Source organism: Eumetopias jubatus, unplaced genomic scaffold (assembly GCF_037043125.1).
Source record: "Eumetopias jubatus isolate StellerSeaLion01/CBP00866 unplaced genomic scaffold, mEumJub1_p1.0 scaffold_17, whole genome shotgun sequence".
In the NCBI taxonomy this organism is placed as follows: Eukaryota; Metazoa; Chordata; class Mammalia; order Carnivora; family Otariidae; genus Eumetopias; species Eumetopias jubatus.
The window spans coordinates 1,656,134-1,683,819 of record NW_028274823.1 but is presented as its reverse complement, the minus strand read 5'-3'; the positions used below and the strand labels follow the sequence as shown (position 1 = coordinate 1,683,819).

The following is a 27,686-nucleotide window of genomic DNA, read 5'->3' as shown; positions in this document are numbered from 1 at the left end:
CATGTGGTTTCTGTCTGTTCGTTCTATTAATATGGTGTATTATTATGTTGGTTCATTTTCAGATCTTAAACTATTTTTGTATTCCTAAGATACAGTTCACTCTTCCTTTTATTAAAATACTGTTTATTCTAGAGCAGAGAAAATGACTTTCAGTTCTCCCTTCTGACTTTTCCAGTTTATTTAGATAATTTGCCACAAACTTTTTTTTTTTTTAGTGATTGACTAGAAAACAATGTTCAGATTTTTCTGCTTTGTCACATTTTTTTTAAAGATTTTATTTATTAATTTGAGAGAGAGAGGGAGAGTCCAGAGGGAGAGGGAGAAGCAGACTCCCCGCTGAGCAGGGAGCCCGACGCAGGACTCGATCCCAGGACCCTGAGATCATGACCTGAGCTGAAGGCAGACGCTTAACCGACTGAGCCACCCAGGTGCCCTGCTTTGTCACATTTTATACAGCCCACTCCTAATTTGGAGAAACTCAATTTCGAGTGCTTTTAAGATTATAGTGTCTCTAGTTTAGAACCTTAGTATATTTCTTACAGGTGGTTTTCCATTTTTTTATGTTTGGTGGAGGCTTATAATTCACTTCTATCAGTTCATGTCTGGTTTCTGAAAGAGAACTTTTGCCTTTGGTGATCTGCTTTAAAAAGACAGTTAGAAGTGCTATACACATGCATATTTATTTATTTGTGTCTGTTAGTAGAAAATTTTCCACTTTTTTATATAAATGTGTAATGTTTTTCACCATAAGAAGCGGAAATTCTCTGATTTATCTGACATGCTCATTAGACTTTTTGTCCTGGGAGAGTAGATAGTACTTCTAAGTCTGAATATATAGTAAAGCATCTTAAGTTTTTTTGAGTGTGATTTTCCCAAAGCCTCTTGTCACTGGATTAATTATCTGTGTTACTGTTGGAGCTCCTACAGTAGATATGCATGCACTCTGGCATGCTGCGGAGCATGAGGTAAATGGTGTGGCCAGTGCCCTTGATACATGTCTTACACGTTCACGGACAGAGGAGAGAATGGGTCTGGCCATGGTGGGAAAGGACCTGGGTGTGTTGAAGCAAGTGACCTTGCCCAGTGGTGGAGGCAGACGCTCCTTAGAGTGAGCTCCAGAAGGAGTGGGAAGAGAGGAGGCAGAGACCGTGAGGACAGAGCACTGTCCAGCTCTGCGTTAAGAGGATGAAGTGGAGATCAGCTTTTTTTTTTTTTTTTAAGATAAGCGATTACAGTATTTCTGTGTGAAATTAGGACTCATCTGTAGAGGGGAGAAAAAGGATGGTGCCGCAGAGAGCGGGAAGGTTGTCTTTGGAGCAGAGTCCTCGAGGGGTCTAGGTGGGACGGGGCCTCCTGGTGGCGCGACTGTGCGGAGGATCTGTTCTGGGCGCTTCTGGTTTGAGCGAAATAGGCAGAATCTCTAGCAGAGTGCGGCGGGGGCTGGCGCACAGGAAGCGTGGGCAGAGGACGAGGTGTGCAGAGATGGTTGCCCGGGGGTCTGGGGGCGCCGCCAAAGGCCGTGGAGGCCGGGGAGCGCGAGCAGAGCACAGCCGTCTGAGAAGGCTTCGGGGCAGCTCCGGGCTTGGAGGCCAGGGCTGGGGAGGGCGGGCCCTTGAGTCAGACTCGGGGAAGCCCAGGACCCGGTGGGGATGGGAATCCGGGACAAGGTAGACCTCAGTAAACAGGATGTGGGGGAGGCGCGGCGCGCTGCTGACAGAAGACACGCAAGCATGGGGTGCACATTCCCCAGGGCCCTCCTCCCCTTGGAAGTATTCACACTGGATTAGATCCCCCTGCTTTTGGACTTGATATAAAGGGGATCCCACTGTAAGTGCTCCTCAGTATTTTCTTGGTGAGATTAATCCATTTGGTCGGGGTATAGCTGAAATCCGCTTCCATGGCTGGGTGGTGTCACCCTGTGAATGCTCCACCATGGGAGCATCTTTCTCCTGTTGGTGGGCACACGAGTGGTTTCTTCTGTGAATGCGCCGCCGCCAAGTGCCGTCGCACTGACCGAGCGCCCGTGTGGCTGGTGGCCTGTGTCTGCAGTGGGGTTTCTGGGTCATGGAACGTGTGGCTGCTGAGCTTTGGCGGGCATGGCCCGTCCAAGTGCTGGTGCAGTTCCCCCCCCGCCACAAGCGGTGTGTGAGGCTGTTCCCCATCGGGCTGGCGGACGTGTGGTGGTTTTCACTCACACCACTTGAGACCCTTACTGGCCGGGGATCCGTTCTGATGAGACTTTAAGGGGAAGTAGGTGATTGGCTTTCATCATGAGCCCTTCTTGAGACTGGTTTTCACGAGGTCCCGGCAGTGAGGGGAGAAGGTCAGGAAGGGGACAGTGGTCTCAGGAGGAGCGTGTGCACAAGTCTGGGTCTCCCCCACGTCCTGCCAGTGCTGTTGGGGTCCACGGAGCTTCCTTACCAGGAACAGACAGGTCCCTGGCCAGAAGGTGGCATTTAAATTAGCCTCCACAGCTTGAGCTACCTGGAGAGAGGAGAGAAAAAATTAAATGGCTGGTGACTGCATCTCCCTCCTCATTGTTGGTTTCATTTTGTTTTGACAATGACTCAGCAATTTAGGTGGTAAGTTCCGATCCCATGTGTTACTTATTTGGTAAACAGATGAGCTGTGATAGTTGGGTATTGATAGGGCCTTAGACAGGGTGGTGATGTGATTCGAGCCTTCAAGAATGTTCCTCTGCTTTGTGCAGCTAGAACTCTGATGGGCAGCGCAGGACACGGAGCGGGCCACTCGGGAGGCTGTCCCAGGAATTCAGCCTGACATGATGGTCCTGTCGGATGTAGGGTGGTGAAGTAGAGGAAATGAAATTTTCACACTTGCGTGTTAGTTTTGAAAAGCTTAAAAGTTTGGGAAAGTACAAGACTGATACAGCCAACTCCTGTGTACTCAGCACACACCCGAATCTGCTGCTGGAGCTGTGTCTCCCCATCCCTTCGGCTGGACCCCAGGGCGCGACACTGTATCACTCCTCGCTCACTCTTGACCTCCTTGTCTCTCGGAGCCCCTGTCCTCCTGGCAGAACCCCACTCCCCATCTGCCTGCCGAGCAACTCCAGAAGCTCCACTGAAGGGGTCGTTTAAAGTTACTCCGTTCACAGAGATGTCGGTCCCCGGGAGCTCTGGGTCCCCAGCACCCAGGGCACTGCCCGGCCTACGGTAGTCACTCAGTGTGTTTGCCGAATTTTAAAAAAATAAGCTGCTGCCCTCAAATCTCACATGGGCAGTGATACCGTGACACAACCCTGCATTTCTCTGGTGTGGTTCCCTCCTGTTCCAAGAACACTTCCTTCACTCACCCCCAACATCACCTGTGCTCTGAGCAGATGAATCTTCTCTCCTGCCCCCTAGAAAGAAGAGCTGCCGTCTGATGAGACCACTTGTCACGCCCAGGTCCACTCATGGCTCTCCTGTGCCGTGCACTCCCTGGCCACCCCCCAACACACACCCCCCAGTGCAGGTGCCCCTGCACCCACCTGGCCGCTAACCCAACTCTCCTGTGTCATCAGCCCCCTTCAGCTGTGCTATGCCGTGGGCATGTGAACGTGACTTTATGTTCTCCATCTTTTAATGCCTTGTTGACGACGTTTTCCCTCCGGGCCCCCTCCCCCCCCATGTCTTGTTCCTGCTTCCTTATGTTGCGTGCAGTACGCCCTCTTAGATCCAGCGCCTCTTATCACCTGCCCCCTCCCAGCCATGAAGCATCCTCAGCAGCCCCTGAGTAATGTCTTATGCTGCTAACTTCCGATTTCCTGGTTTTATTTTGAACAGTAAGTACTGACTTCCCGTTATGGTAACTGATGATTTAGCTTTTTTTGCTAACATCACCTTCCACCCACATGCACCCCCCCCCCCGGAAAAAAAAAAAAAAAGAACAGGAAAGGAAAGAAAGAGTTGAGAGGATTCTGTCAGGAGTCTCAGTTCCCTCTGCACTGTGCTGACGGTTCGTTACTGAACTGAAGTATACATTTTCTTTTTCATACAAATTTCATTTTCCCCAGAGCTAACGATTGCCCAGTGGCTCCACATGCTTGGTTCTCTGTCTGGTGCGTGTGAAGAGACACTGCGGCAGCCGTGCTACATGCCTCGCCCTGCGGGCCCCAGACACAGTGGGCACCGTCCCTCTGGCCCCCCGTCCCCCGACGACGTCCCCCAGCCGCGACTGCTGTTCCAGAGCCATTGGCTCCTGTCCTGTCTTCACCAGCGTTGGCATGTCAGGTCCCCCATCTTCCTTTGCCTTGGTTTATTCTCATTTTGCCAAATTGCACCTTAAGGTGGTTTGCTGAGAACGGGGTTTTGGTTGTGTGGTTTGTGCCTTTTTTTTTTTTTTTTTTTGCACGTTTGAAAATATCTTTATTGTCCCTTTTAAACGCGATTGAAAATTTGGCTAGGTATAGAATTAGGGGTTGAAAATTATTTGTTCTCGGAATTTTGAGGATGGTAGGTATCCCAGCCACCGTTTTCCAGCGTCCTGTCTGTTGCCATCTGATTCCTTTGGTATATGACCTGTTTGTTTTCTCTGGGAAGTTTTAGAACCTCCCTTTATCCTCGGTGTTGGAGTTCTCTTAGGGAGGCGCTGTAGGAGAGGGTCTGCTCCAGGGTCAGGCCCCTGCCCTGGGACACACTCATCTTAGTCCTCGGACGTCCGCCTCACTTCCTTTCTCTTGTCTTTGCGGAGCTTCTATCCCGACCCTCTGATCATCTTTCCTCTCCTCTTATCCATCTCTCTGTCTTTTGTTCTGCCCTTGGGAAGACGTGTTGAGTTTGGAAATTACTGCCATTTGAATTTCGGAGCGCACATCCTCGTTTTTCCTGTCTCTGTGGTAGCCTGCAGCCCACCCTCCAGGAAGCCGCTGGATGAAGTGGCTGGCAGCCTGTGCCATGACGACAGGCGGAGGCTGCCACCTGGGTGAGCTGGGTACCGTGCCCAGGGCCTGCTTCTCCCTCAGACAGGGATGACAGGAGCCCTGCTTCCTAGGCTGCTGGAGGTTTGCTAGCTTCACACGGGGCCGTGCTCCGTTAGAACAGCACCAGGCCCCTGGCAGGCGCCCAGCCAACATTGCTGAGGTCATTCCTGTTGGCAGGCATTAGCTCCCTGAGGACATTAATTGTTGTTTCTTTGACATTTTGTTGATGCACTGTCCCTCTTTCCTCCAACTTCCTTGTTTTGGTGTTTTCTCTCACCTGTCTGCAGACCCTGAGTGATTGGTTCATGTCTAAGATGCAGCCACTTTGGAGCCAGCAGGCAGTTCCGTGAGCAGGTGGGCTTTCCAGCTGGAGGGCTTCCCTGTGGTTGGTCATTTCTTTTTTTTATATATATTTTTTTTTTCTAAGATTTTATTTATTTATCAGAGAGAGAGAGAGAGAGAGAGAGAGAGGCAGGCAGAGGGAGAAGTAGGCTCCTTGCTCAGCAAGGAGCCTGATGTGAGACTCGATCCCAGGGCCCTGGGATCATGACCTGAGCCAAAGGCAGACGCTTAATGACTGAGCCACCCAGGCATCCCGGTTGGTCATTTCTTTAAGGACCCCAAGTGTTTGAATCTTGAGGCCTTTTCTCCGGAGATTTATCATTTCGGAGAGGAGCCCTGGAGATGGTGGGAATCCTTCACTCGTGGCAGCTGGCGTTTGGGAAACAGGAAGGGGAAGTAACTGTGTGTTCCCACCTGGCAGGATGGGGATAAGCTTGGGGACCCAGCAGTTTGGGAAACTGACCTTCTGCCATCTCCATGCCCAGCACCTGGTGTGTAGCCTGGCCGAAGCCCTCGGCAGGTTGAGACATCACCCCTGCTTAGACTGTCACCTACCATGCCTCCGCCCCTTGCCGTCACCTGCGCGGCAAAGCCTGCCCACCATTGTTGCTTTGTGGACGGACACCTTTCCAGCTCTCTTCGGCACCTTCGTGGTGGTGGGAGGGAAAGGCCCGTGCCCACAGTGGACCACACTTGACAGAAAGTCTGAGCTGGGTTCTTAGGGGTTACCAGGCGTGTGTCATGGTTTCAGAATCTGACTTAGACATTTACTAAGTAAGTTCTGCATCAGCCCAAGGACCCCTCCCAGCAGAGTGCCTCGGCGCGGACGGTGCACTAGCGCACGGGAGCCTTGTGGCCACTGCACAAATACAGTGTCGCCGCCCATGGCCAGCAGGTGCTGACATGGGCCCTGCGCAGGGGCCTCTGGCTGCTCACACAGCCGGGGCAGTGTGCCTGAGCCCTTGTGCAGTCCGTGGCAGGTGTAAAGGCCCCACTGGGTGCCCTCAGTCAGTACCATATTTTCGCTCTAGCATGATACCAGTTTTGTAAAGTAATGGCCATCACATTAAACTCATGTTGGTAATTTAAATTTCGTTGGTATTTAGTTTGTATATTTATTTTGACTTTAGAGCTCTTCTCGGCTCTGCAGACAACATTTTCTAATTTTAGATTCATACATATTTGCGCAACTTAATGACAATAATTTCTCACCAGTGGTAGTCATGGGAGTTTCTCTTTTAAAAGATTCGGCCCTTTTTAATTAAGTTTAAAAATCACTGACAGAGCTAGAATGCCATTAATTATATAATACCATACACCCCCTGGGTATGGATGACAGAGACGTAGTCCCATTTAGTCCAATACAGAATATTTCATTTAAACAAATTGGTTTATTTTGAGTAATTTAATTTAAAAAGTGGCACTTCTAACAAGAAGCCTAATCCTTTTCACAGCTGTAACTGAAGGGGTGTTTTTGGTTTTGTTTCTTAAAAAAAAAAAAAGGAAAGGAAAGACATCCCAGGCAAAACAATTCAGTGTGTGTTTAAGTCGTACACAGGGGACGCCTGGGTGGCTCAGTCGGTTACGCGGCTGCCTTGGGTTCAGGTCATGATCCTTGGGCTCCCTGCTGGGCGGGGAGTCTGCTTCTCCCTCTGCCCCTCCCCCTTCTCCTGCTGTCTCACTCTCTCTCTCTCTCTCTCTCAAACAAAAGCTTTAAAAAATTAAAAAGTCGTGCACAGTGCAGGTGAGAGCTTGTATCGCAGGAAGTCCTGTGTTAACAACTATTTGACTAAAATGTGCACACCTTTAAGAGTTGTATTACATTATGGCAGTTTCGGGAGTGGTGAGGGGAGTTTTTCAAGTACTTTCAGTGTTGGGGTCTGTTTCCGAGTATTGGACAAGCTGTTCCAGGAGCTGTGTAGCAGTACTGGTCTAAATACTCCTGCTTCCGTGGGGCCCTGTGTGTGCAGAGCACGCACCCCCGTCCGCCAGTCGGACAGGCCCTTTGTGTTGGTGCTCCAGCAGCTGGTGCGTTTGTGCTGAACCTGTGTCCTCTCCTCCCAGCAGCCAGAGATGAGATTGTCTGGGCAGCTGACGAAGGTGAAGAGTCCCTGGACTGGATGGAGCGGGCTGACAGCAGCCCATGCGGGACTAAACCCACGTTCTTGTGCTGGTTCTGCCCGCACTCTGTGCCCCCGAGCAGGAGAAAACTGTCTTTTCTAAAACTTTTTCTTGATCCAGGAGTCCATTTTATGAATTCCGATCTGTTCCCTCGAGACCTTAGCCTGAGAACACCTAAGGACTTTTCCCGCAGTTGGCTTTGTTGCTTATATCCTCCGGTCTTCACCCGTAGTGAGCTGATGGCCAAGATCTTTGTGTGCTTAGTGTCAGAAATCTCAGATGTCCAACAGCGGTGTCTCACTAGGTAGTGATGATGTCATTATCGATGGTAATGGCTGTATCTAGTCAATGAAATTGAGTTTGTACTGTGTATAATATTTTTTTGTACAGAAGCCAGCAAAAGTTATTGCAAAGAATATTAAAATATCTGTTAATGTCATGTAAGAATCAGATTTATAAGTTAATATTAGGCATGCATCATAAAATCAGACAACAGTCTTCTAGGACCAATTTTTTTGTTTTTTTGTCTTTTCAAAATTAATTTTCTAAATTTTCACTCGATATCTTTATATCAAGACAATGCAGTCTAAATAAATCCTGGTGCCCTAGGGACCAAGCATTCAGTCCACTGAGCAAAACCTATAAGCCCATATGTGCTCTTGGGCTCTGGGTGCCAGAACTGGAATTGGCTGCTTGGTAAAGACAAGTTTCCCATGAAGATTTTGCTTTATCCAGGGAGAAAGTTTTATATGTGTCTGTCTTTCTTTTGAACCTTTTTTATTGACCTTTGATATTATGACTCCTTTCAAAATCATAATCTGGTAAATTGCTTCTGTATTTTATTGACAGCTGACATCATCTCAACTGTTGAATTTAATTACTCTGGAGATCTTCTTGCAACGGGAGACAAGGGCGGCAGAGTTGTTATTTTTCAGCGGGAACAAGAGGTCAGTGCACAAGCCAAATGAAAGCCAGCTTTTCTCATGTCACTTGGAAGGAGGGAAACACAGGCACTTTCTCAGCCTCTGACTTCACTTAGATTCGGTTACGTCACATTAACCGTATAGAAGCTGCTTATCTTGGGTGAGCAAGAAGATCTGTGTTTCTGCCCACTGACGTCCACCCACTGAGCTCCGATGGAGTCCCCTGTGCCCTTCTTCGGGAGAGGAGAGTCCTTGCCCCACCCACAGGCTGTCGTGAGGACCAGTTGGAGGACGTGGGGTGGTGGAGTGCAGCGTCTCTCTGCTTTCATCCTGTAATTAATTAAAGTGGCTGTGGGTGAGAATCCCTTCAGCAGCCCTGGAGGTGCCGGCCCCCAGCCCTGTTGTCCAGCACTGCAGTGTGCTCTGAATGGCCCCTGGGGAAGAGTCTGAGTGTACTGGGGGGCCATGAATTCTCTCTCCCTCCTCAGTCAGAGGTGAGCAGCCTGCTTCTTCCATGCCCCCCGAGGGCCCCACTGTCAGTGCTGAGAGGAAGGAGTCCTCGGAACGGGCACCACAGATGACTCGCACTCATGAGCCGTTTTGTAGGTCACTCCCTCTTTTGAGGGAAAAGGGCAGAGAAACCTGTCTTTTTCAGTTATGCATAAGAGGAGAATGGGAGGTAGAACCAGGCCTTGCCAGCTCCCCCTTATTTTTGGGGAGCCTCATTAGAGTTCATGACGAGTGCTGAGGAAGGAAGCAAGACAGCCTGTTGCTCGGCTGGTCTGTTGTGCACGTATTTTGGGCAAGAAGCACGGCGCGGCCCAGCCTGGGCAGCTTCACACACAGGGCCCCTCGTCTGTGTGCAGGCAGGTCCGTGGGCAGTTACTTTCCCATCTCTGGATTCTAGTCTCTCTAGTCTCTCTCTTTTTGTGGTAAAACTTTGGTATGGCATCTAGTGGGCCCTTGTTCCCTTCCAGTAGATCTACGTGGCAGCGAACATCAGCCCTGCCGGGCCAGAGAGGGGCGCTCGGGGGCATGTGTGGAGGGTGGGCCCTGGGGTCCCCCAGTCAAAGCGAAGGATTGCGTTGGTCAGTGGGAAGAGATTTAGGGAATGCCAACATCTCATCGTTCAAATATACCTGTTGCCGCTCTAATTTTGATTATGTCCACGTAGATTTAAAAACTTTTTTAATCCTATTTTTTCTGATTTGAGATGGTGAGAATTCTTTTGTGGATATTACGTATATTGTCATTAGTGTCTCTAGATCTTCACAGATGATTTGATAGGTTTATAATTTTGCATTCTGTCCCAGAGGTAGATTATTACATGGCGCTGCTTAAAAAGAACTATGTTTATTACTTTTAGTAGACGGATTATTTAGCAGATTGCTGAGTCATAGCTGTCTTAAATTTAAGAGTTCACTTTTAGCTCCTTAAAGTTTGCCATTTTAATGATATTCTTATAGAAAATGGAATTTTTCTCATTTTTGTGACTCATTTAAACCTAAAAAATACTAGCTTCAAATGTGAGATAGATTATAGTAAAACTTGAGCATCTTGTTACAAAATACGTTGGGCGTCACAATTTTGAGAACCTGTAGCATGAAGGGTTTAGTTAAGATGTATTAAATCATGGTTAATAATGTGAAGCAGCAGATTCATACAGCGGCGGGTTGTTGACATTGTTTAAATTTGATAAACCCGGCCATCTGCAACTTAATAAACCCCGGGCAACTTTTTACCGCATCTTTTTCTTCATGTTTTCGTTAACATAAAAAGAGCCTTCATATTCCATCTGCTTTTAAAGTATTTTGGTGGTTGCCATATATAACCCTCACCATGGACTCGGGTTTTTCCAGTGCTCTCAGTTCAGCAACCACTGCCCCCCCTGCGGAGCCCCAGGGCGCAGGCCTGTGGGAAGGCCAAGGTGTGAGGACAGCGCAGGGCCGTGCTGGACTGCGGAAGGTGGCGTGGGTGTCAGGCTGGGTTTGGGGCAAGAGGGAGCCATCGGAAAGTTTGGGGTGTGCACATGACGCAAGGCAGGGACCACAGCTAGCAGCGTGACGTTCGCGCTTTTTTTCTTCTTAGCGGCAGAGCCCTCTGTTTCGGGAAGCCCAACATTGTCATTCTGAGGTGAGCAGAGTTTGGGACGTGGTTCCGCTCTGCAGTTCATCGTGCAAATTACTCGATTTGAGTAGTTCTGACACCACTCAGTGTGTCTGAAACCAAAATGCACTTTCCACCATCTCCCTGTCCTTGCCCATCCTGTTGCCAGTGCCTCAGGCTGGCAGCCTCGGTGGCCCTGGCTCTGCTCTCTCCTCGGGACCGAGCTGCCATGGGCAAGCAAGTCTTCCTCGAGGCCCTTCCTCTCGCCTTATCTGTTCTTACCTCTCCCTGGACAGAGCGTGGAGACCACTCACTGCCTGGGGGTCCTCAGAGGCTGACGCGGGGCCTCAGCCTGTTGGATGGAGGTTTTAGGTGTTGGGAGTGGGGGTTGGTGCAGTTCACAACAGGAAGACGGGCCTGTAGCATGGGGAGCGTCTGTTGCGGTTCTTGGGGAGCGTGGCCGGGAAGGGCAGGTGGTACGTGGGGTGGGTTCCACATATAGTTGTTAATATTCTGTTTTCTCATAGTTCTCACTGAAACACTCATTGATGCCACAGATTGTTCTTTTTTAAAGATTTCAGTTTCTTTCTCATTAGCAAGGTAGACCATCTGCTGGTGTATTCTGCTTTCTCGTAGAGAGGGGTGCGGGCCTGAAGAAAGAGTTAATGCACCTAACACAGTCAGGCGTGGAAACCATGTCCTACATCCTGGGGACCATCCATGGTTTCCAGGAGTGTGTGGCCACATAAAAAGCCATGTGGTAGAGAGTTTCAGGGAGCTGGGGGGAAGTTTTCTCATAATAGGTAATCTTAATTCAGAAATACAAAGAAATCTAGACGTAAATGTTCTTCTGTTTCTTTCAATTTCCTTGACACATAGCCTAAAGTATAAAAATGTAAGATTTTAGATGCTGATTATATAGCAAGAATTAAACAAAATCTTGGTGTCGTTGGTTTTTAGTTATGTAACATTTTTACTGTTTCATAGAAAATGTCATTTTGGATACAGAAGATTTCGGAGACTAATATAAATACATTTACGAACCCACCACCTAGGTTTTCCTCTTTCCTAAAAGAAAAGCAAGCCCTCGGCAGGTAGATGAGGCGCCCGTTGTGCTCTCCCTATTTTGTCTTCCAGCTTTGTTCCCAAATCTACCTTCTCATGCTGCCTGCCTTCCCAGAGTTGGTTATTATTTTGAAGACATCATGCATCTTCCCAAGCGTGTTTTTCTACTTTTACTTTAACATATAGAATTGTTTTACGTGTGTTAAAAATTCCATCACAGGGGTCCTCTGCTGGTGCTGGTCACCGCCTAAGTGCCGTTCAGTCCTCCTCCTCCTCCTCCAGGGGCGGGGGTGCGAGTGTTGTCTTGGCGGGCTGTTTCAGGGCTCGGCGCAGACCGCTCAGCGCCACGCTGCACGGTGCTGCCCCCTCCGTGGGCCCACCAGCCCCTCCGGAAAACGCACATACGTGATGGAGCCTCGTCCTGTGCAGGCAGCAGTCTGATCCCGCAGACCCTGCTCGGGAGTGCGCGCCCAGGAGCAGGAGAGAAGGTCTGCGAAATCATCTGTTACTGGTTTTTTCCAAGTAAATTAATTCGGAGTGTCCTCTGTTTGATAATTTTTGACCCAGGATTTCTTTTACTTTTAAAATGTGTGTGGTCGTTTTGTATTCAAATTGGTAGTACACTGCATTTTCCTTTGCACTGTGCGTTGTTCATTAACCCAGCTCATGTTTCCTTGCAGAACAAAAGTCGCCCTCACTCTAGGGGAGAATATAATGTTTACAGTACCTTTCAAAGTCATGAACCAGAGTTTGACTATTTGAAAAGTCTAGAAATTGAGGAAAAAATTAATAAAATTAGGTGGTTACCACAACAGAATGCTGCGCATTTTCTACTCTCTACAAATGGTAAGAGCTTTTTTTTTTTTTAATTTGCTGGGTGTAGCACGTTTTTACTTTACTTTTTACTTTAACCCATTCTAGAAGTAGTTTCTGCTTTAAACTTTGGGGAGAAGGTAAATTATTAGCTAGGTAGCAGGTGGTAGGCTGAAAACTTAAAGTATACAAAAGTGAGCATGCACACATACTCCCCATGTGGTATTGCCCTACAGCGCAGACTTCCACACCTTTACTTACCATGCAAAGAGAATGTCCAGGTTTATCCGTAACTGGAAAGTAACCTTCAGAGTCTCATAGCTTACCAATCAACATAGAACCACACAGTTTTCTAACAATACTCGACTAATAGTGGTGCATGATATGGTTTTTCTTTTAATATGGACACTAAGGTTTTTATTTTCAGATAAAACTATTAAATTATGGAAAATAAGCGAACGGGACAAAAGAGCAGAAGGTTATAACTTGAAAGATGAAGATGGACGGCTTCGAGACCCATTTCGAATTACAGCACTGCGGGTACACGCTACCTTTCCTTAAACTACCCAGTTCTCTTCCTAGTTAATCGGGAACGGTGCGTAAGTCAGCTGTTTAGAGAAGACCGCTGAGTAGGACTGCTGTGACATCTGCCTTTTCGATTCATGGAAGCTGTTTGTAATTGTAGTCATCAGTTTATATGTGTGTTAGAATTGGGATTCCTCGTATTTCACATAAGCAGGAAGTCACACAGTAACTTTAGAAAATCTAATGATACTAAAGACTCAGGTCTAATCCTACAACAGGTCTTTCTCAGTGTATCAACTGCCTTTCACTACAGAGGTTGTAAGTAGCACATTGGTGGTGGTGAGGTCCCTGTGGGACTCAGAATGGTGCCCGGGATGAAGCCGCATGGACTGCAGATGCAAGGTGAGCCTCGCACTGCCGGGGCTTTCGTGGCATTTCCTCAGTTAGCTGAGGCACACTCTCAGCTTTCAGAATTCTTGCCTGTCAGTCCATAGTATCATCACTTCCTTTTCTAATTGTTAAATCTTAATTCTTCACTCCCTTTTTGGTATCCCTGGGCACCCTGTGACATGACCGTCTTCATCAGTTCTGATACCTAGATTTGGTTCACATTGTAACGTCTGTGAAATTGAGTCAGGTCACTGCTCAGTGGTGCACACCCTGGAGGGGGCGTGAGACGAGATGAGATACGGGAAGGGAGGTGGGGCGCCAGGACACTCTGCGTGCATGAGACATGAGCGGGAAGACCAGCACTGGCCTTAGTCCTGAGGTGTTACCTAAACCATTGCCCCGTGCCTGTGAGAATCGTTGGTTGGCTGGTTTGTTTTTTAACGGGGTTTGAAAGCTTTTGTGAATATTATTTATCAAGTGAAGACCTCATTGGTGAACATGTTGCGGGTTAGTAGTAAGGTGCTCCGGGGAAGGACACCCCATTGCAGAGGCCATAGTGACGCTAGGCGCAGAGCACCCGGGGTCTGTCTCGGTTCCGTTCCCTAAGCTCTGCGTGCTGGGTGCATGCGGGGTGCTGGGATGGCGGGCGCACAGGACCGCCACAGCCCAGGTGTGGGGGCAGTGCTCCCCAGGGCGCAGGGGACAGCAGCGTTGCCGAGGAGAAGCACAGGTGGGTCCGTGTCTTCATAGACTTCCGCATCCAAAGTGTCACCGTATGGCCAGGGGGTTGACACGGAGAAGCAGTGTGATTGACTCAGGGCGAGTTTCTAAAACGCTGATTCGAACCAGGATGTTTTGATCTGAACACCGGTGGTTTCTCTGCCACCAGGCCCTTCCGCATCCATGTGGCAGTGATAAACCACAGGGAGTGACAGTAGCTCTTGCACTCCAGCTGCATGTGAAACTCCGAGTGTGGCCGAATGGAGGAGGCTTTGGGTGCCCTGGTCTCTGTCTGTCCCCTGCCGCTTTTACGGCCTCCTGCCGAGCACACTGCCCCCGTTGTCAGCGTTCTTCGCCACACCAGACGCTCACGTGCCTGCTGGAAAAGCCACAGGTCTCGGTGGGCTCAGTGTCCCTTTTATTCAGAGGCTCTTTGATACAGTCACCTAGATACACTTGGTCTAACTGGGCCAAGGTGTCGTTTCATAAGAAACGACTGTTAGGAACACACTGTGATTTCAGAGTCACAGGCCATAAAATGACTGGCCTTTGTCACTTTAGGCCCATATTTGATTTCTTAATTATCTCTCTCAAAGCTAAAAAAGGACTATTTGTCTAAACTTACCTGAGTAGGAGTCAAATATTGCTCTTTTTAAATTGTTTTCCTCTTACATTTTTAGTGCCAGAAAAGGGATTTAGTCAGGAGGAGCCTTTCTGTCCTAGCCTGAGAGTTGTCCTGTGTTTTGATCACTTAGAGACTCGTTGGAGGGCTGTGGTGGCCTACCCTGCGCCCTGCAGGACAGACACCACCGCTCCAGAGAACGCCAGCACGGGGTCAGCCCCTAGCTGGTTGAAAACGAAGGGAGTATTTATGCGTATTCCCCCAAGCTCATTTCTTGCAGACTTTTGGGCAGAGAAGTCAGTAGGAGAGCTCGCCTCCTAGCCTTTCCAGGTGTTCCCTTTGGCTCTTAATTGGAAAAGTAATAGAGTTACTACTGTTAATTTTTCATCTTGCTTTTAAGCTCCTGCCTTCTTTCCCACTAGATGTCAGTGATGTGGGGACTCTTGTTCTCCTTTCTCACGTGTGGACGCGATCACCCACGATGGCGCCCCTGCCTCCTCGTGGTTGTATAGGTGTGCTCAGGCCGGGCCCTTGCTCTCACCTGTTGCCGGGCTGACTCCACTGTCTGCACGGTGGTGTAGAGGTCCTGTTCCCTGACTGCAGTGCCCAGCACAGAGATGGGTTTTTGTGTCCCTTTTAAAAAAAGACTCTCACTGAAGCGTATTGTACATACCAGAAGCTGTCTCTGCCAGAGAAGTGAACCGCTGCATGAGCTCTCACAGGCCCACGAGCCCACGTGGCCAGCAGCAGATGGAGCGTGGCACCTCATCAGCTCTCTGGGGGCCCTCCCACGCGCTCTCCTGCCCTTGCACCCCTCCGTGGCGGCGCTCGGCATGTGCACTGAGCAGCAGACCAGGGCACTGAAGAGGCTCAGACTGTCACTCTGCAAGGCAGCAGCTGCAAGGAGGGGCAGGGGGTGGTCCTTGACTGTGTCCCATGCTCACCGTGGCTTCAGGACAGACAGGAAAGTGAAACCCCACCATTAGAGGCACCCGTACCCTGGAGGCGGTTTGTTTCCGTGCCAGTGTAGCCTGCCCCTCGGCAAGAACAGCTCTGCCGCAAGGAGGGACAGGGCCCCGTCCGCAGCCTGTTTCCACAGCTCTGCTCACTGGTTATTTGGGGTAGTCCCTGTACAAAACTCTTAGCTCGCTGGGAATATAGATGTGTTCTTTTTTGTTTTCTACTGTAAGTGTTGTAATTTTATGTTCTGGTGATCTTTGTTTTGAATTCCTATTTCCTTCCATTTTTAGGTTCCAAAATTGAAGCCCATGGATCTTATGGTAGAAGCAAGTCCACGACGAATTTTTGCAAATGCTCACACATATCATATAAATTCCATTTCAGTAAATAGTGATCATGAAACATATCTTTCTGCAGATGACCTGAGAATTAATCTATGGCATTTAGAAATCACAGACAGAAGTTTTAGTATCCTTCATCAGATGGCTGTCTTGGCATCTTCCATAGGTTTGTTCTTCAGGGAAGTTCTCAGTGTATGTGTGTTTCTGCATATCAGCTTGCTGCATGGTAGCTGTGGTGTTAAGTTCTCTGATTTAACGTGTCCCTAAGAATGGAAACTGCTTTCTACCTTTGGGGAGAGTTCTCTACAAAATGAAAATGACCTCAAGTCCATTGCCCTCCCGGTTCATGAGAGACAATTTTAAATAGTGTGTATCTAGAGGTTCAGTGTTGCCTGGTCCCTTGCCCCCAACACAAACTGGCTAGTAGATACTAGAATAGAAGACACTGACTTTGGTTAGAGTGGTGGTTAGTTACACAGCCCGAGGAGTGACTGATCATGTGAGAATTCTGTTACAGAAGACAAGCTGTTAAGGAATATTCAAACATTCATCTCTCTTAAGGCTGCAGCTGTGCGGTTACCGTTATGGTGAAAATCTACATGCGACTGGTTATTCACTCATGTTAAAAGTTGTTGATTTCTCCAGAAATGAGAGCCCTGTCTTATGTGCACATCGAGGGCCATCAGTCAGGATTTCCCACGTTTGGGAGCGATGTCGGGCCGGCCAGAGTGGGACAGATGCCCTCGGGTCGCCTGGGCTGCAGCCGAGACGGGACTAGGCATGTGTGCGCGCTCCCTTGTACTCAAGAAAATCCATGAAATGAAGTGTGTGTGGTGTTTTAAATTCTAGCATTTCACACTGGATTTTTATCATTTGATGTCCTTGTACTTGCTGTGGTTATTTACTTAACGTGATGACTTAGTTGATGGAAAGAGGGCACGGCGGTTCCGCCATCCGTGCGGCGCCCGCAGCTGCAGGCGGTGAGGTGCTCCTGGGCGCCGAGGCACGAGGCACAGCGCGTGCGGACGGCTGCCTGCTGCGTCTCCTCCTCGTGCAGCTTGGCAACAACCTCCCATCTTCGGGGCTCGTGCTCATGCTCCCTGCTTTCTCTTTATTCTCCTTAAACTCGTATCTGAAATCCTTCTTTCTTCTATTAGTATGTGACCATTTTGAACAAAATGCAGATAATTCATAGGAGGTTCTCCCTGCCCCCCCCCCGCCATCCCACCCTCCACAGATAGCCGTTGTAGGCGGTTTTTATGTCTGTATTAGGGCGTTTATGTTTAGGAACAGTGGGGGCTCATCCTCTGCACAGTGGTCATGAAGCCCCAAGCACTCGGGGGTGTCGGGGGCCCGAGTTCTGCTCGAAGACCTTAATTACATGACGGCCCTGTGTCAGCCCAGGTCTTTCTCTCCCTCCGTAAACCCGCACTCCTGGGGTGCCACCTGCGGTTCTGTGGAACCCAAGAGCCCGTGGCTGCAGAGCTGGTAGCACAGGGCCTGGGGCACGTCAGAAAGCCCCTGCTGCTAGCCTTGTCGTTTCTTGATGCATTAGAACCATCTTTCCCGCTTGCAGCTGCAGGACAGGTTGTACACACTCAGAGCCGTGGACGCAGTGCCCCGAGCCGCTCTGCTGCCGCCCCTTGTGCGCACCTGTGAGCCTCAATCCGCAGGACGCCAGCCTCCGTGCAGGCTTTGAGACGTGGGGGCTCCCACTGCCTCGGAGTATTTGTTTTTAGCAGAACTCTGGACCCTCTTTAAAATAATTTTTCACATCAGTAAAACCAAAATAAGGCCATTTTTAATTTTTCTGATTATAGGTGAGTTTAAGTATCTTTTGTTAATTTACTGTCCATTAGTGTGAGTTTTTTTTACTGTCCTTTGTGATTTTTCTCCTGTTGGAATCTCATCTTTTTTCTTCATGATTTGTGAGAACTGTAATTCATAAATGATTTGTGTATGCAGTCATGCTTTTCGTTGCCTTTACAAAATTTTGTCCCGCAATCATGTTTTAGATGCCTTTCCTTGTGACCTAGGTTATGAAACACGACGCTTTCATATACGTGCTTGTATTTATTAATACTGTTACCTTAGAAGTACCTTTGGTGCACTGCCCTGAGCGCTCTGGCAGCGGGTCGTGCTTCTCGCAGAGCCTCAGCCGCCTGCCCTCGTTCAGCTGTGCCCGTCTGCACACAGACAGCCATCCCCTCCGCGCACCTTGGGCTTCTTGCTTCCTGGTTAACTTTGCAGACTGTGCCGTGTATGAGTGTGAGTGGCGGCGCTGCTCCGTCTGTCGAGGTGCCTCCAGCCCCTTGAGGGCCACGGCCTTGCTGTCTCGTCTCCAGCGATGAGCTGTGGTGTCAGGTTTCTTGCTTGTTTCAGTGGAACGGTTCATCTGGACCCTGTTGTTCCATCCCGACCCAAAGTCGGATTCTACTCTTTCTTTGTTTTCTTCAGTTGCGTGGTTTCTCTGTCTGGCAAGCTATAATGTTAACATTGTTCTAACTGCTTAGAACAAGCTTTTGATGGCAGATCAAGAAAAGATTCTCGAAAAAGCAGAATCTTGGAATCTGGCAATTCTCTTGTGTAACTTATGGATATAGGTATATGGGGTTTTTGCACAGGTGGCCGCTTGCTTCCTCTTCTTTACATCATTGAGCTTGTCTCATCTTGCTGGGGACGTCCTCCCGTGGCACGTTCGTGGCCGCGGCAGGGTGCAGGCAGTGTGTGCGTGTGCATGGGCCCAGGCCTGGTGAGGCGTGCGGCGGTGGTGTGAGCAGTGCGGGGACGCGGCTTCTCTTACCAGGAGCCCCTGCTGTGCATGTCTGCTCGCACCCCTCGCTGCGGGGTGTCGCACACCTGACGTTGGCTTGAACGTGGACTAAAGCCCGCCAAGCGCTCTGCCTTAACTGTGCGCCTCCAGACATCGTGGACATCAAGCCTGTGAACATGGAGGAGCTGACGGAGGTGATCACCGCGGCCGAGTTCCACCCGCACCAGTGCAACGTGTTTGTGTACAGCAGCAGCAAAGGGACCGTCCGACTGTGTGACATGCGCTCTTCAGCCCTGTGTGACAGACACTCCAAGTGTAAGTGCCTGGAAGGGCTGGGATGGCTCCTGTTGATCCTGGTTTCCAGGCTTGAGACCCTCTCCAGAGACTTAGCGTTTCTTCTGGTCTCCCTAGACCTGTGCAAGTGTAGGACTGGCTTTTGATCCTGAGTCCCTGGGTGGCTCTTTGGTGGGCCATTGCTGGCACCACGTGGGCCGTGAGGCCATGGTGGGGCAGCCCGTAGGGTTCCTCCCACACCCAGAATCCCAGGGCATCGTCAGAGGACTCCCTGGCTGGGTCCAGCCGAGAACCATCTGTTGCCTCTACCTCTGTGCATTAGGACCTCGGCTGAGGCTGCCAGAACGCATCTCACCCATGACGGTTCTCAGCTGTCAGGATGGGCTCTGTTCGCAGTGCTTTGCTGGACTTGGAGGCAGTTCCCTCAGGCCAAGCTCTAGCGCTTTAATCCTCTGAGCCTTGGTTTCTTCTAGGTGAGGAAAGTTTTGTTTTTATGTTTAGCCATAAAGAATAGGCCTGACCTTACAGGAAACTGGAAGTGTGTGTGTCGTGCGTTAGGTCCCATGGTGGGGACTGGACTGTGTACTGGTAACTCTGCTCAAGGGTCCTCACAGTCCGTTGACAGGTCAAGCCAGCCTGTCCGAGGAAGTACCTTCGATTTTCATTTCCTGTGACACTTTTCTCCTCTGGTGAAATCCATTCATGGATCGTTGTGTCTGGAGTGTCTCCCGTAGGACGTGTAGCAGCACCCGCAGTGCCTGGCATTAGAGGGTTTGCACTAACCAGTTCTCAATAACCTTTTTGCCTTGTTCTCATTTTTCTGCAGCTATGTCTTAGAGAATTCCTCCTATAGGACTCCCACAAGGAAGAATGAGCCTCGTATAACGTTGGCCTGTGTCTTTCAAGAGAATATTCTTTTGTTGTTGCTGTTGTTTTTAGTAATCTACACCCACCGTGGGGCTTGAACTGAAAACCCCAAGATCGAGTCGCACGCTCCACCAACTGAGCCAGCTAGCCGCCCCTCAAGATAATATTCTTGAGTAAACCATTTTAGATACCAAAAGTAGTTTTTGTCAGCAAAATACTTTCGAGTAAATGCTTGGTATTGCCACTGGCTTGCTTAAAATTAACTTCAAATGCAGAACCAAGAAACATAGGTTTCTACATAAAAAGAAAAAAAAAAAGGCTAAAGCAGCTTAAAATGAAGTACTCACTCGAAGTTTCCTGAGCTGAGGGCATGATGATGCGATCAGGGGTCTGGTGGGGCCTCTGAGGTCTCTACTGCATCGCAGGTGCAGGGCTGTTGAGCTTCTTAGAAAGCAAAACCTGTAGGAGAAAGGAAGGTCTGCTAAAGAAGCATCTGGAATCTTTCGAAAAGTAGTAATTTGGTTTTGTTATGTGGAGCTTCACTCCTGAACAGCAGAGACAGACCCCTTTTCCTGACAGGCTTTGGTATATGGGACCATTCTAGAGGTAACAGTCTGGATCTGGTGTTTCCAGGTGACGCCGTATCATCTTCCCGTGATATGGACGGGACAGGTCTGCACGTGGCTCGCCAGGGCCTGGGCTGCTCAGACTCGCAGGTGTTTGTGTGGGAGCAACCTGTGGTCAGCACAGGGGTTCTTGACCAAAAGGCACATGGGAGTGTCCTGAGGGGCTTTTCCAGGCCCCAGTCCGGGGCCTCAGGCACAGATGTGGTGCTCCAGAGTCTTAGTGAGATTGCGGGGGGGGGGGGGGGGGGCTGTGTTTCTGATGTTGTCCCTTGGCAGTAACCGGCACTGGGACATTTCATCTAAGTCTCTTAAGCTCGGAAGTTGAAGGCCAGAAAACATACTGAGATCAGAAAAATCAGAAGCGTGAGTGGTGTGCGGTCTGCAGCCCCCAGGGAGGGCCTAGGGACTTGAACATGGTTTGTTCTCTCGGTTTGTTGTTTTGTGAAGGTTTTTTGCTTTGTTTTGTTTTCGTGGTTTTTTGTTTCGTTTTGTTTTTTTAGAGAGAGTGAGCGGGGGAGGGGCAAAAGAAGACAGAGAATCCCAAGCAGACTGTGCGCTGAGCGCAGAGCCTGACATAGGGCTCGATCCCACAACTCTGAGATCAGGACCTGAGCTGAAATCACTTAACCCAGCTCTGCCACCCAGGCATCCCCACGTTAAACAGAAGCTGAAAACTTTGTGTTTTTCAGTTTTTGAAGAGCCTGAAGATCCCAGCAGTAGGTCCTTCTTCTCAGAAATAATCTCCTCCATCTCCGACGTAAAATTCAGTCACAGCGGTCGGTACATGATGACCCGAGACTACCTGTCAGTGAAGGTGTGGGACCTCAACATGGAGAGCCGGCCCGTGGAGACCCACCAGGTGAGGCCACCGTGCAGGCATGGCGCCACACCTGTGCACAACGCTTTCTAACCTTCCTGTGGTTTCATTAAGGTCCACGAGTACCTGCGAAGCAAGCTTTGTTCTCTGTATGAAAACGACTGCATCTTCGACAAGTTTGAGTGCTGCTGGAGCGGTTCGGACAGGTAGGGCACGTGTCATGGTGGACCGGCCCTGGGTGCGTGGGAGCTGCCTTGGGGGCTGCTGGGTTGCGCTCTCCAGGCCGCCTGCCTGCCGAGCAGCAGGTTCAAGGTGGAGACGAGAGGGCGTCTGAGCACCTGTTCCCTCGCTTAGGTCCCATCTGTATTCAGACGGTACACATGGCACTAAGGTTCCTTTTGGTGGTTTTTAAAATGCTTTTAAAATATTTTCAAAATATATGTATTTTTTGTATTATTTCCAAGATGAGCGGGAAGGAAGGACGTGGGGTAATGATTTACCACTAAGCATGTGGAATGGCCATGTTCCAGTTTGCCATTTCCTCTAGAGGGAACAAGAGGGGAAAATGCCCTCCGAGTTCGCTGGTGGTTGTGTTGGATAGCAGGTGGGGTGGCTGACGTGAAGTCCTGGTGGCCTCTAGGAAGTGGAGGCTCTGGTGTCTCGGTAGTTTATTCTGGGCACATTCTCTGAGGAGGGCAGTAACAGCAGTACTGCTGAGGGCTGTGTCTTCGATCTTAGACAGCATAGTGCGTTTCTGGTGCTGGAAAGAGACTGTCCCCGCATCGTCCCTAGTGGAATGGTGAGTCAGGTGGGGCCTCCCTGTGGGACGTGCGTGGTAGGGGGCCTGTGCACATGGGTCACTGTGCGCACACATAATGAGGGGGAGAGCCCGACGGCCAGGGTGAAGAGGGGCAGGCAGCAGAAGGTCGGGGAACCTGGGTCGCTGAGCTGGCCTGGGGGCATCTGGTCCCGGGACCCCACTGGCTGGGTTTTCACAGCAGAGGGCTGGTGTGCTTACAACCTTGGGTCCACACAGTGCGCAGTGAGACACTCGAGGATTATGGAAAAGTACGTCCAGGTGGGGAGTCCCAAGGGAAATGTGTCTGACACCTTAGGGGGTAGGGGAAGCATAGAAATTCTCTGAGATGTGGAACTCTCAGCTTGCCCTCCCTCCCAGGATGCAGAGTTTGTGTCTGGACTGGCTCCATGATCTAGAAAAGCTAACTGAGGAGTTAAGTACTACAGAGCAGTCAGGGCTCTGGGCGTCAAGAGGAGCAAACTGTTTCGGATCCGGGCTTTTATCCTCTTGACATGCCAACTGCCACCTCTTTGCGCTTCGTGGATGCTGCAGCGAAGGGAGTCTCCTGGAGCAGAGGCAGCACCGGACTCCCAGCCCTGCAAAGCAGTTTGCGCTTTATGCAGTCATCCATTTCCCAAGTCCCTCAGCAGCAACACCAGGGGCCTAGGCAGTGCCACACGAGCGGTGGGGCTGGGGTCACAACCAGTGCACCCTGAGCTTCTGCAGAGAGTGGTACACACACCTGCACTTGGACACTGCAGGGCCCTGATGCTCACCCCAGGGAGAGAGCACTCAGGAATCACAGTGTTGGCAAACCCACTGGAAATCTGGCTGTGTGGCTCTCCCATTACACCCAGGACTCAGGATTTCCCCAGATTAAAATCCGTTAAACATGAGCATACAGGTAAAAAGAACCAAGTACCTGTAGGTACTTGTAGAACAAGCTACTGTGAACAAGTCAGAAACAGCAACAAAACTTAACCTCTGAGGATTCAGATACTGGAACCATAAGTTGCAGAGTATAAGATACGAATGCTGAAAAAATTTTCGGATTAATGGAAGAAACCATAAACAAGACCCCTAAAAATGACCTAGGAGATTTGTAAAAGAATCAACTTTTAGAAATGAAAAACACAGTGATTGAAAATCACTGTGGACTTGGTGGGAGATCCAGAGCAGCAACAGAGACCTTGGGTTAGTGAACTGAAGAACACTGGGGGTGCCCAGGGTGCAGCGCGGAGTGGCTGGTGGGACCTGAGAAAGGTCAGGAGCAACCTGCGGGGCGGGGGGTGGGGGAGGGGGCCACACAGCGAAATGTGGAGGCGTGCCCAGGAGGACGTGTGACACGGCCAGGAATTTTCTGTAGCTGACGGAAGACCGAGCACACAGATTCAGGAAGCACAGGAATCCACATCTGTGTCAGAATGAAATCACGGGGCACCAGAAGCAAAGAGAAGATCTTAAAAGCAGCCATGGAAAAACTGACACACTACTATTTGGAGAACGGACGGTCAGGCTGAGTGTGGCCTGCTCAGCATAGCAGACATACAGAAGGTGGCGCGACGCAGCGCCCTGTGCTTGTTTCAGCATGCTGGGGCAGAGCTGCTGTCAGCCTGGGGGGTGCGTGGAGACGAGGATCATTCAGAACGTGTGTGCGATAAAGGTGCTTTCAGATGGAGAGCAGTTCACCCTGATGGGAGCTCACAAAACAGATCTAGAGGGTGCGCTTCCGGGCAAGGACGCAGGCTCAGAAAGCAGGTGTGGAGACCTCAGGGAGGCAGGCAGCCATCGCCGGCCCCGGCCCTGCGAGCAAAGCTAAGGAACGTTGACTCTGAACGATAGTGATTTGTCTAAATTGGTAGTCTGTGTTGGGGGTACGGGTTATAGCTCTCCCTCAGCCAGAGTAAACAAGCTCTTGAGTGTTGTAAAGACTGGACCAGAGCTGTGGGAGCGCACCACCCGCACGCAGGACGCTACGGACTTACTAAGCTCCGATCCAGACGGTGAAGAAAACAGTAGGAACTTCACCTATGTTTACATGGTAAACTTCTTTATATGGGAATACAACAATAAAAATGAAACCTGCAAGAGCAGATATAACTGGCAAAGAGAGAAGTATCCAGAATATGCAAAAAATTCTTAGTCTATAGGAAAGTGACAGCTCATAAATGGGAATTAATAGAAATGGGAAGAAAATGGATAAAAATGCTCGTCCTCAGTAGGAGTCGGCAGGTCAGACCAACCAGATGCCCTCTCAGAGCTCTCACAACCACGGGGATGTCGGGCTGAGGGGTGGGGGCCAGTGGCCTTGACCGTGGCCCTTTGGAGACTGGCAGCGACCCATGTGGGTCAGGAACCTCATGCACATACAGGCAGGAAAACATGTTCAGAAACAGGAACTAGCGAACCCCTGAAGGAGCTCAGTGTTCACTGTCGGGTGAGTGAACAAGGAACTTGTCTGTTCATAACCTACAATGCTAAGAACCGTAGATGATCTCACAAGGATAAAGAGCAAAGAAAGCTTGTTGTTGGAAGAATATGATTCACTGACTTCTGTGTCATGTAGAACGTACAAGACGGTTGCGTTTCTAAGAATGCGTAACTGTTCAAGATGTAAACATGTACAGGAATGGTCCTCCCCTACTAGAAGGACTGTCCCGCTAGGGGCCCAGGGTGGGAGACCGGTCTTTCTAGACCGAGCTAGCGGTGGCTTATGGGTAGATGGACAGTCACTGTATTTTTTTTATGCCTCTTGGTATACCCAAAATACTGAAAAATGCCCTTCAATTACCCATCCCCAAGAACATCCGAAGGCTTTCCAGTAACATTTACCTGTTCTTTCATCTCTGCAAACACTCCCCGGCCTTCTTGCCAGGGAGCACCTGTTGAGGGATGGTGTGACGTGGGGCCGGGGGGCGGCGGGGGGAGGGCGGGGAGGGAGACCTGCACTCTGCCCAGGACCGTGCAGTCATGTGGCACCACTTGGCTGTGCTCAGGTTGCCTAGCAGAAGTGGACATAGCCACTTGCTCCTGGGTCCACTTTGCCACCAGGGAACAGGATGACACCTGGCCACGTGCTTGGGAAGGTGGTCATTTGTGTGGTTTGGGTCGCTGGACCAGTGCAGTGGGAACGCCAACCTCCCACCTCCCATGTGGGTTTGGCGGTCAGAAATCTAAAGAAGGGGCGCCTGGGGGGCTCAGTCATTAAGCGTCTGCCTTTGGCTCAGGTCATGATCCCAGGGTCCTGGGATCAAGCCCCGCATTGGGCTCCCTGCTCAGTGGGGAGCCTGCTTCTCCCTCTCCCACTCCCCCTGCTTGTGTCCCCTCTCTTGCTGTGTCTCTCTCTGTCAAATGAATGAATAAAATCTTAAAATCTAAAGAAATAATGAGTCTGTATTGAAGTTGGTCTGCTTTGGTTTTTACCAGGCACCAGCAGTTGGAATCCGTGCCAATAATAAAATAGCATCCTCCTGGGCGCCTGGGTGGCTCAGTTGGTTGGGCGACTGCCTTCGGCTCAGGTCATGATCCCGGGCTCCCCCTGCTCTGCGGGGAGCCTGCTTCTCCCTCGGCCAGCCACTCCTACTGCTTGTGCTCTATCAAATAAATAAATAAAATCTTTAAAAAATAAATTAAAATAGCATTCTCCTGAAAGAATCTTACCTGTGTTCTGAGGAATTGTGGCGGGTTCAGTTAAGTTTGAGGAGCATGGGCGGAAGCTGCACGTTGGCACGCTTCCTGCTCAGCCTTCCATGGACGTCATCTGGCCCACGAGGCTGAGCCGGAGAGCACCCTGGGCTGGGCAGCCCTGGCACTGTGTGCTCCCGGCATTCGAGAGCAGAAGCGGAATAAGGGTAGCTGCGAGTAGTCTTCTGAGTTGATCCTGTTTTCTGGGTGCAGTTTAGTCAGACTGTGAGGCATTTGCCCATGGTCAAGGTCAGCCGCTAGCCGTGCCTCGAGACAGGAGGCCATGGGCTCCTCGGAGGAGACTGCAGGGAGCTGCCAGGACCGGGCTGTGCCGCCAGCAGGATCCGCCCCGTCCACGGGGCAAGGTCTGAACCTCCTCGTCTGCGGTGGCCACGGGCCAAATCATGGCAACACTTGCTGTGAGCCATTTTTCTCTGTTTTGTAGAAAAAGACCAGAAGTTTGTACCAGTGTAACAAACGTTCTCAACTGTAGAGACGGCAGAAGCCATTAGAATTAATGCTGGAGAAATGAGACCGTGGGCAGACGGCAGCGTCTGAGACCCACACTGAGGTCTAGGACTTTTCCCCTTTGTGTTCTTGTTGCTTCCTGTGAAAGAACTTTTTGACATCAAAATGAATTAAAAAGTATTCTTTGAGCTACTGTGTGTTGTGCTGGGAGAAGTCTGACTAATGTCCACTGAACACAAACCAACTTTGAATCATTGACAGAGTTGGAAATGTTCAAGACCTGAAAATAAATCACAGTTACTCAAGGGCTGGGATCGTGCCGGGTTTTTTTACTTTTTAAAAATGCATTAATATGGGGCGCCTGGCGGGCTCAGTCAGAAGAGCACAGGACTCCTGATCTCCGGGGCATGAGTTTGAGCCCCATGTTGGGTGTAGAGATCACTTAAAAAGCGTAATTAAAAGTGTGGCTCTTCCTTTTTTCCCTTTCTATCCTGTATTGTACATTTTTGCTGACATGATGGCACATATGCAGTTCAGGAGGAAATTTTCACTGCATGTCTCTCCTGACCGTTCTACTGTTGTTTCTTATTTCTAGAAATGGCTTTGTCAGGTAGAGGAGGCGTGAGGGAAGGTGACCGGCGCTGGGCGTCCAGGGCGCTGGGCCTGCGCGCGGCGGGGCTGTGGAGCGCTCTGTCCTTGACAGGCGTTACTCTCTCTTCTTGTCTTGAGCAGTGCGATCATGACGGGGTCCTACAACAACTTCTTCAGGATGTTTGATCGGAATACGCGGAGGGATGTCACGCTGGAAGCTTCCCGGGAGAACAGCAAGCCTCGAGCCAGCTTAAAGCCTCGGAAAGTGTGTACAGGCGGTAAGAGAAAGAAGGACGAGATTAGTGTGGACAGTCTGGACTTCAATAAGAAGATCCTGCACACGGCCTGGCACCCGGCAGAGAACATTATCGCCGTGGCCGCCACCAACAACCTGTACATCTTCCAGGACAAAGTCAACTAAGGAAGCCAGCGCGGGGACTGAGCCCGGCTGTCTTCTCTGAGGAGGGGCGCGTCCTCCTCCCGGTGAGGAGCAGCAAGGTGCTGCCCGCTCCCCTTCACAGACTGGAGGGGCCGGTCTTCCACCTGCAGCGAGGCGGGCCAGGTTGCTGCTCCGCGGAAGACCCACTCACCCACTCAGCGCAGCATTGGTGGACAGTGCTCAATAACGGCCATTACTCAGAATAAATGTATTTATTTCAGTCTGAGCCTTGCTTTCCAGTTTGTAGACCAAAAAGTTAACACCCAAGAGAAAAGTTGTCTGATGGAATGTCTGTCTCTCTGCAGCCCTCCCCCCCCCACCGCCCCCCCTCATACTCGGGCCTTCACACGTGTGTGCCGCCGTGCCCCCTCCCCTCCGCCTTCCCCCGAGCCCAGGTGGCCTCCATTGCGGGCATGGGTTCGCCAAGCAGGCTCAGGCAGCTTTACTCCCCCCCCACACCTGTATCTACCATCACG

The 27,686-nt window shown here is 50.2% G+C and overlaps 1 protein-coding gene and 1 long non-coding RNA gene across 2 annotated transcripts in view; one reads left to right on the top strand and one right to left on the bottom strand.

The window, feature by feature from the left end:
• Positions 1-27,430, top strand: part of PPP2R2D (protein phosphatase 2 regulatory subunit Bdelta) — a 51,978-nt gene extending 24,548 nt beyond the window's left edge. Inside the window, exons 3-10 of the mRNA XM_088019789.1 lie at positions 8,237-8,334; positions 12,162-12,327; positions 12,722-12,834; positions 15,802-15,979; positions 18,776-18,940; positions 21,102-21,271; positions 21,344-21,435; positions 26,913-27,430. Coding sequence (XP_087875915.1) covers positions 8,237-8,334; positions 12,162-12,327; positions 12,722-12,834; positions 15,802-15,979; positions 18,776-18,940; positions 21,102-21,271; positions 21,344-21,435; positions 26,913-27,192 — 1,262 coding nt within the window. The 3' untranslated portion in view covers positions 27,193-27,430. The remainder of the gene's footprint in view (positions 1-8,236; positions 8,335-12,161; positions 12,328-12,721; positions 12,835-15,801; positions 15,980-18,775; positions 18,941-21,101; positions 21,272-21,343; positions 21,436-26,912) is intronic.
• Positions 297-27,516, bottom strand: LOC114221843 (uncharacterized). Its single transcript, XR_003611817.2, has 3 exons — positions 25,689-27,516; positions 20,134-20,245; positions 297-2,484 (listed from the first exon to the last, which is right to left on the bottom strand). It is a non-coding gene; the product is annotated as an uncharacterized LOC114221843 (long non-coding RNA).
• Between the last annotated feature and the right edge of the window lie 170 nt (positions 27,517-27,686).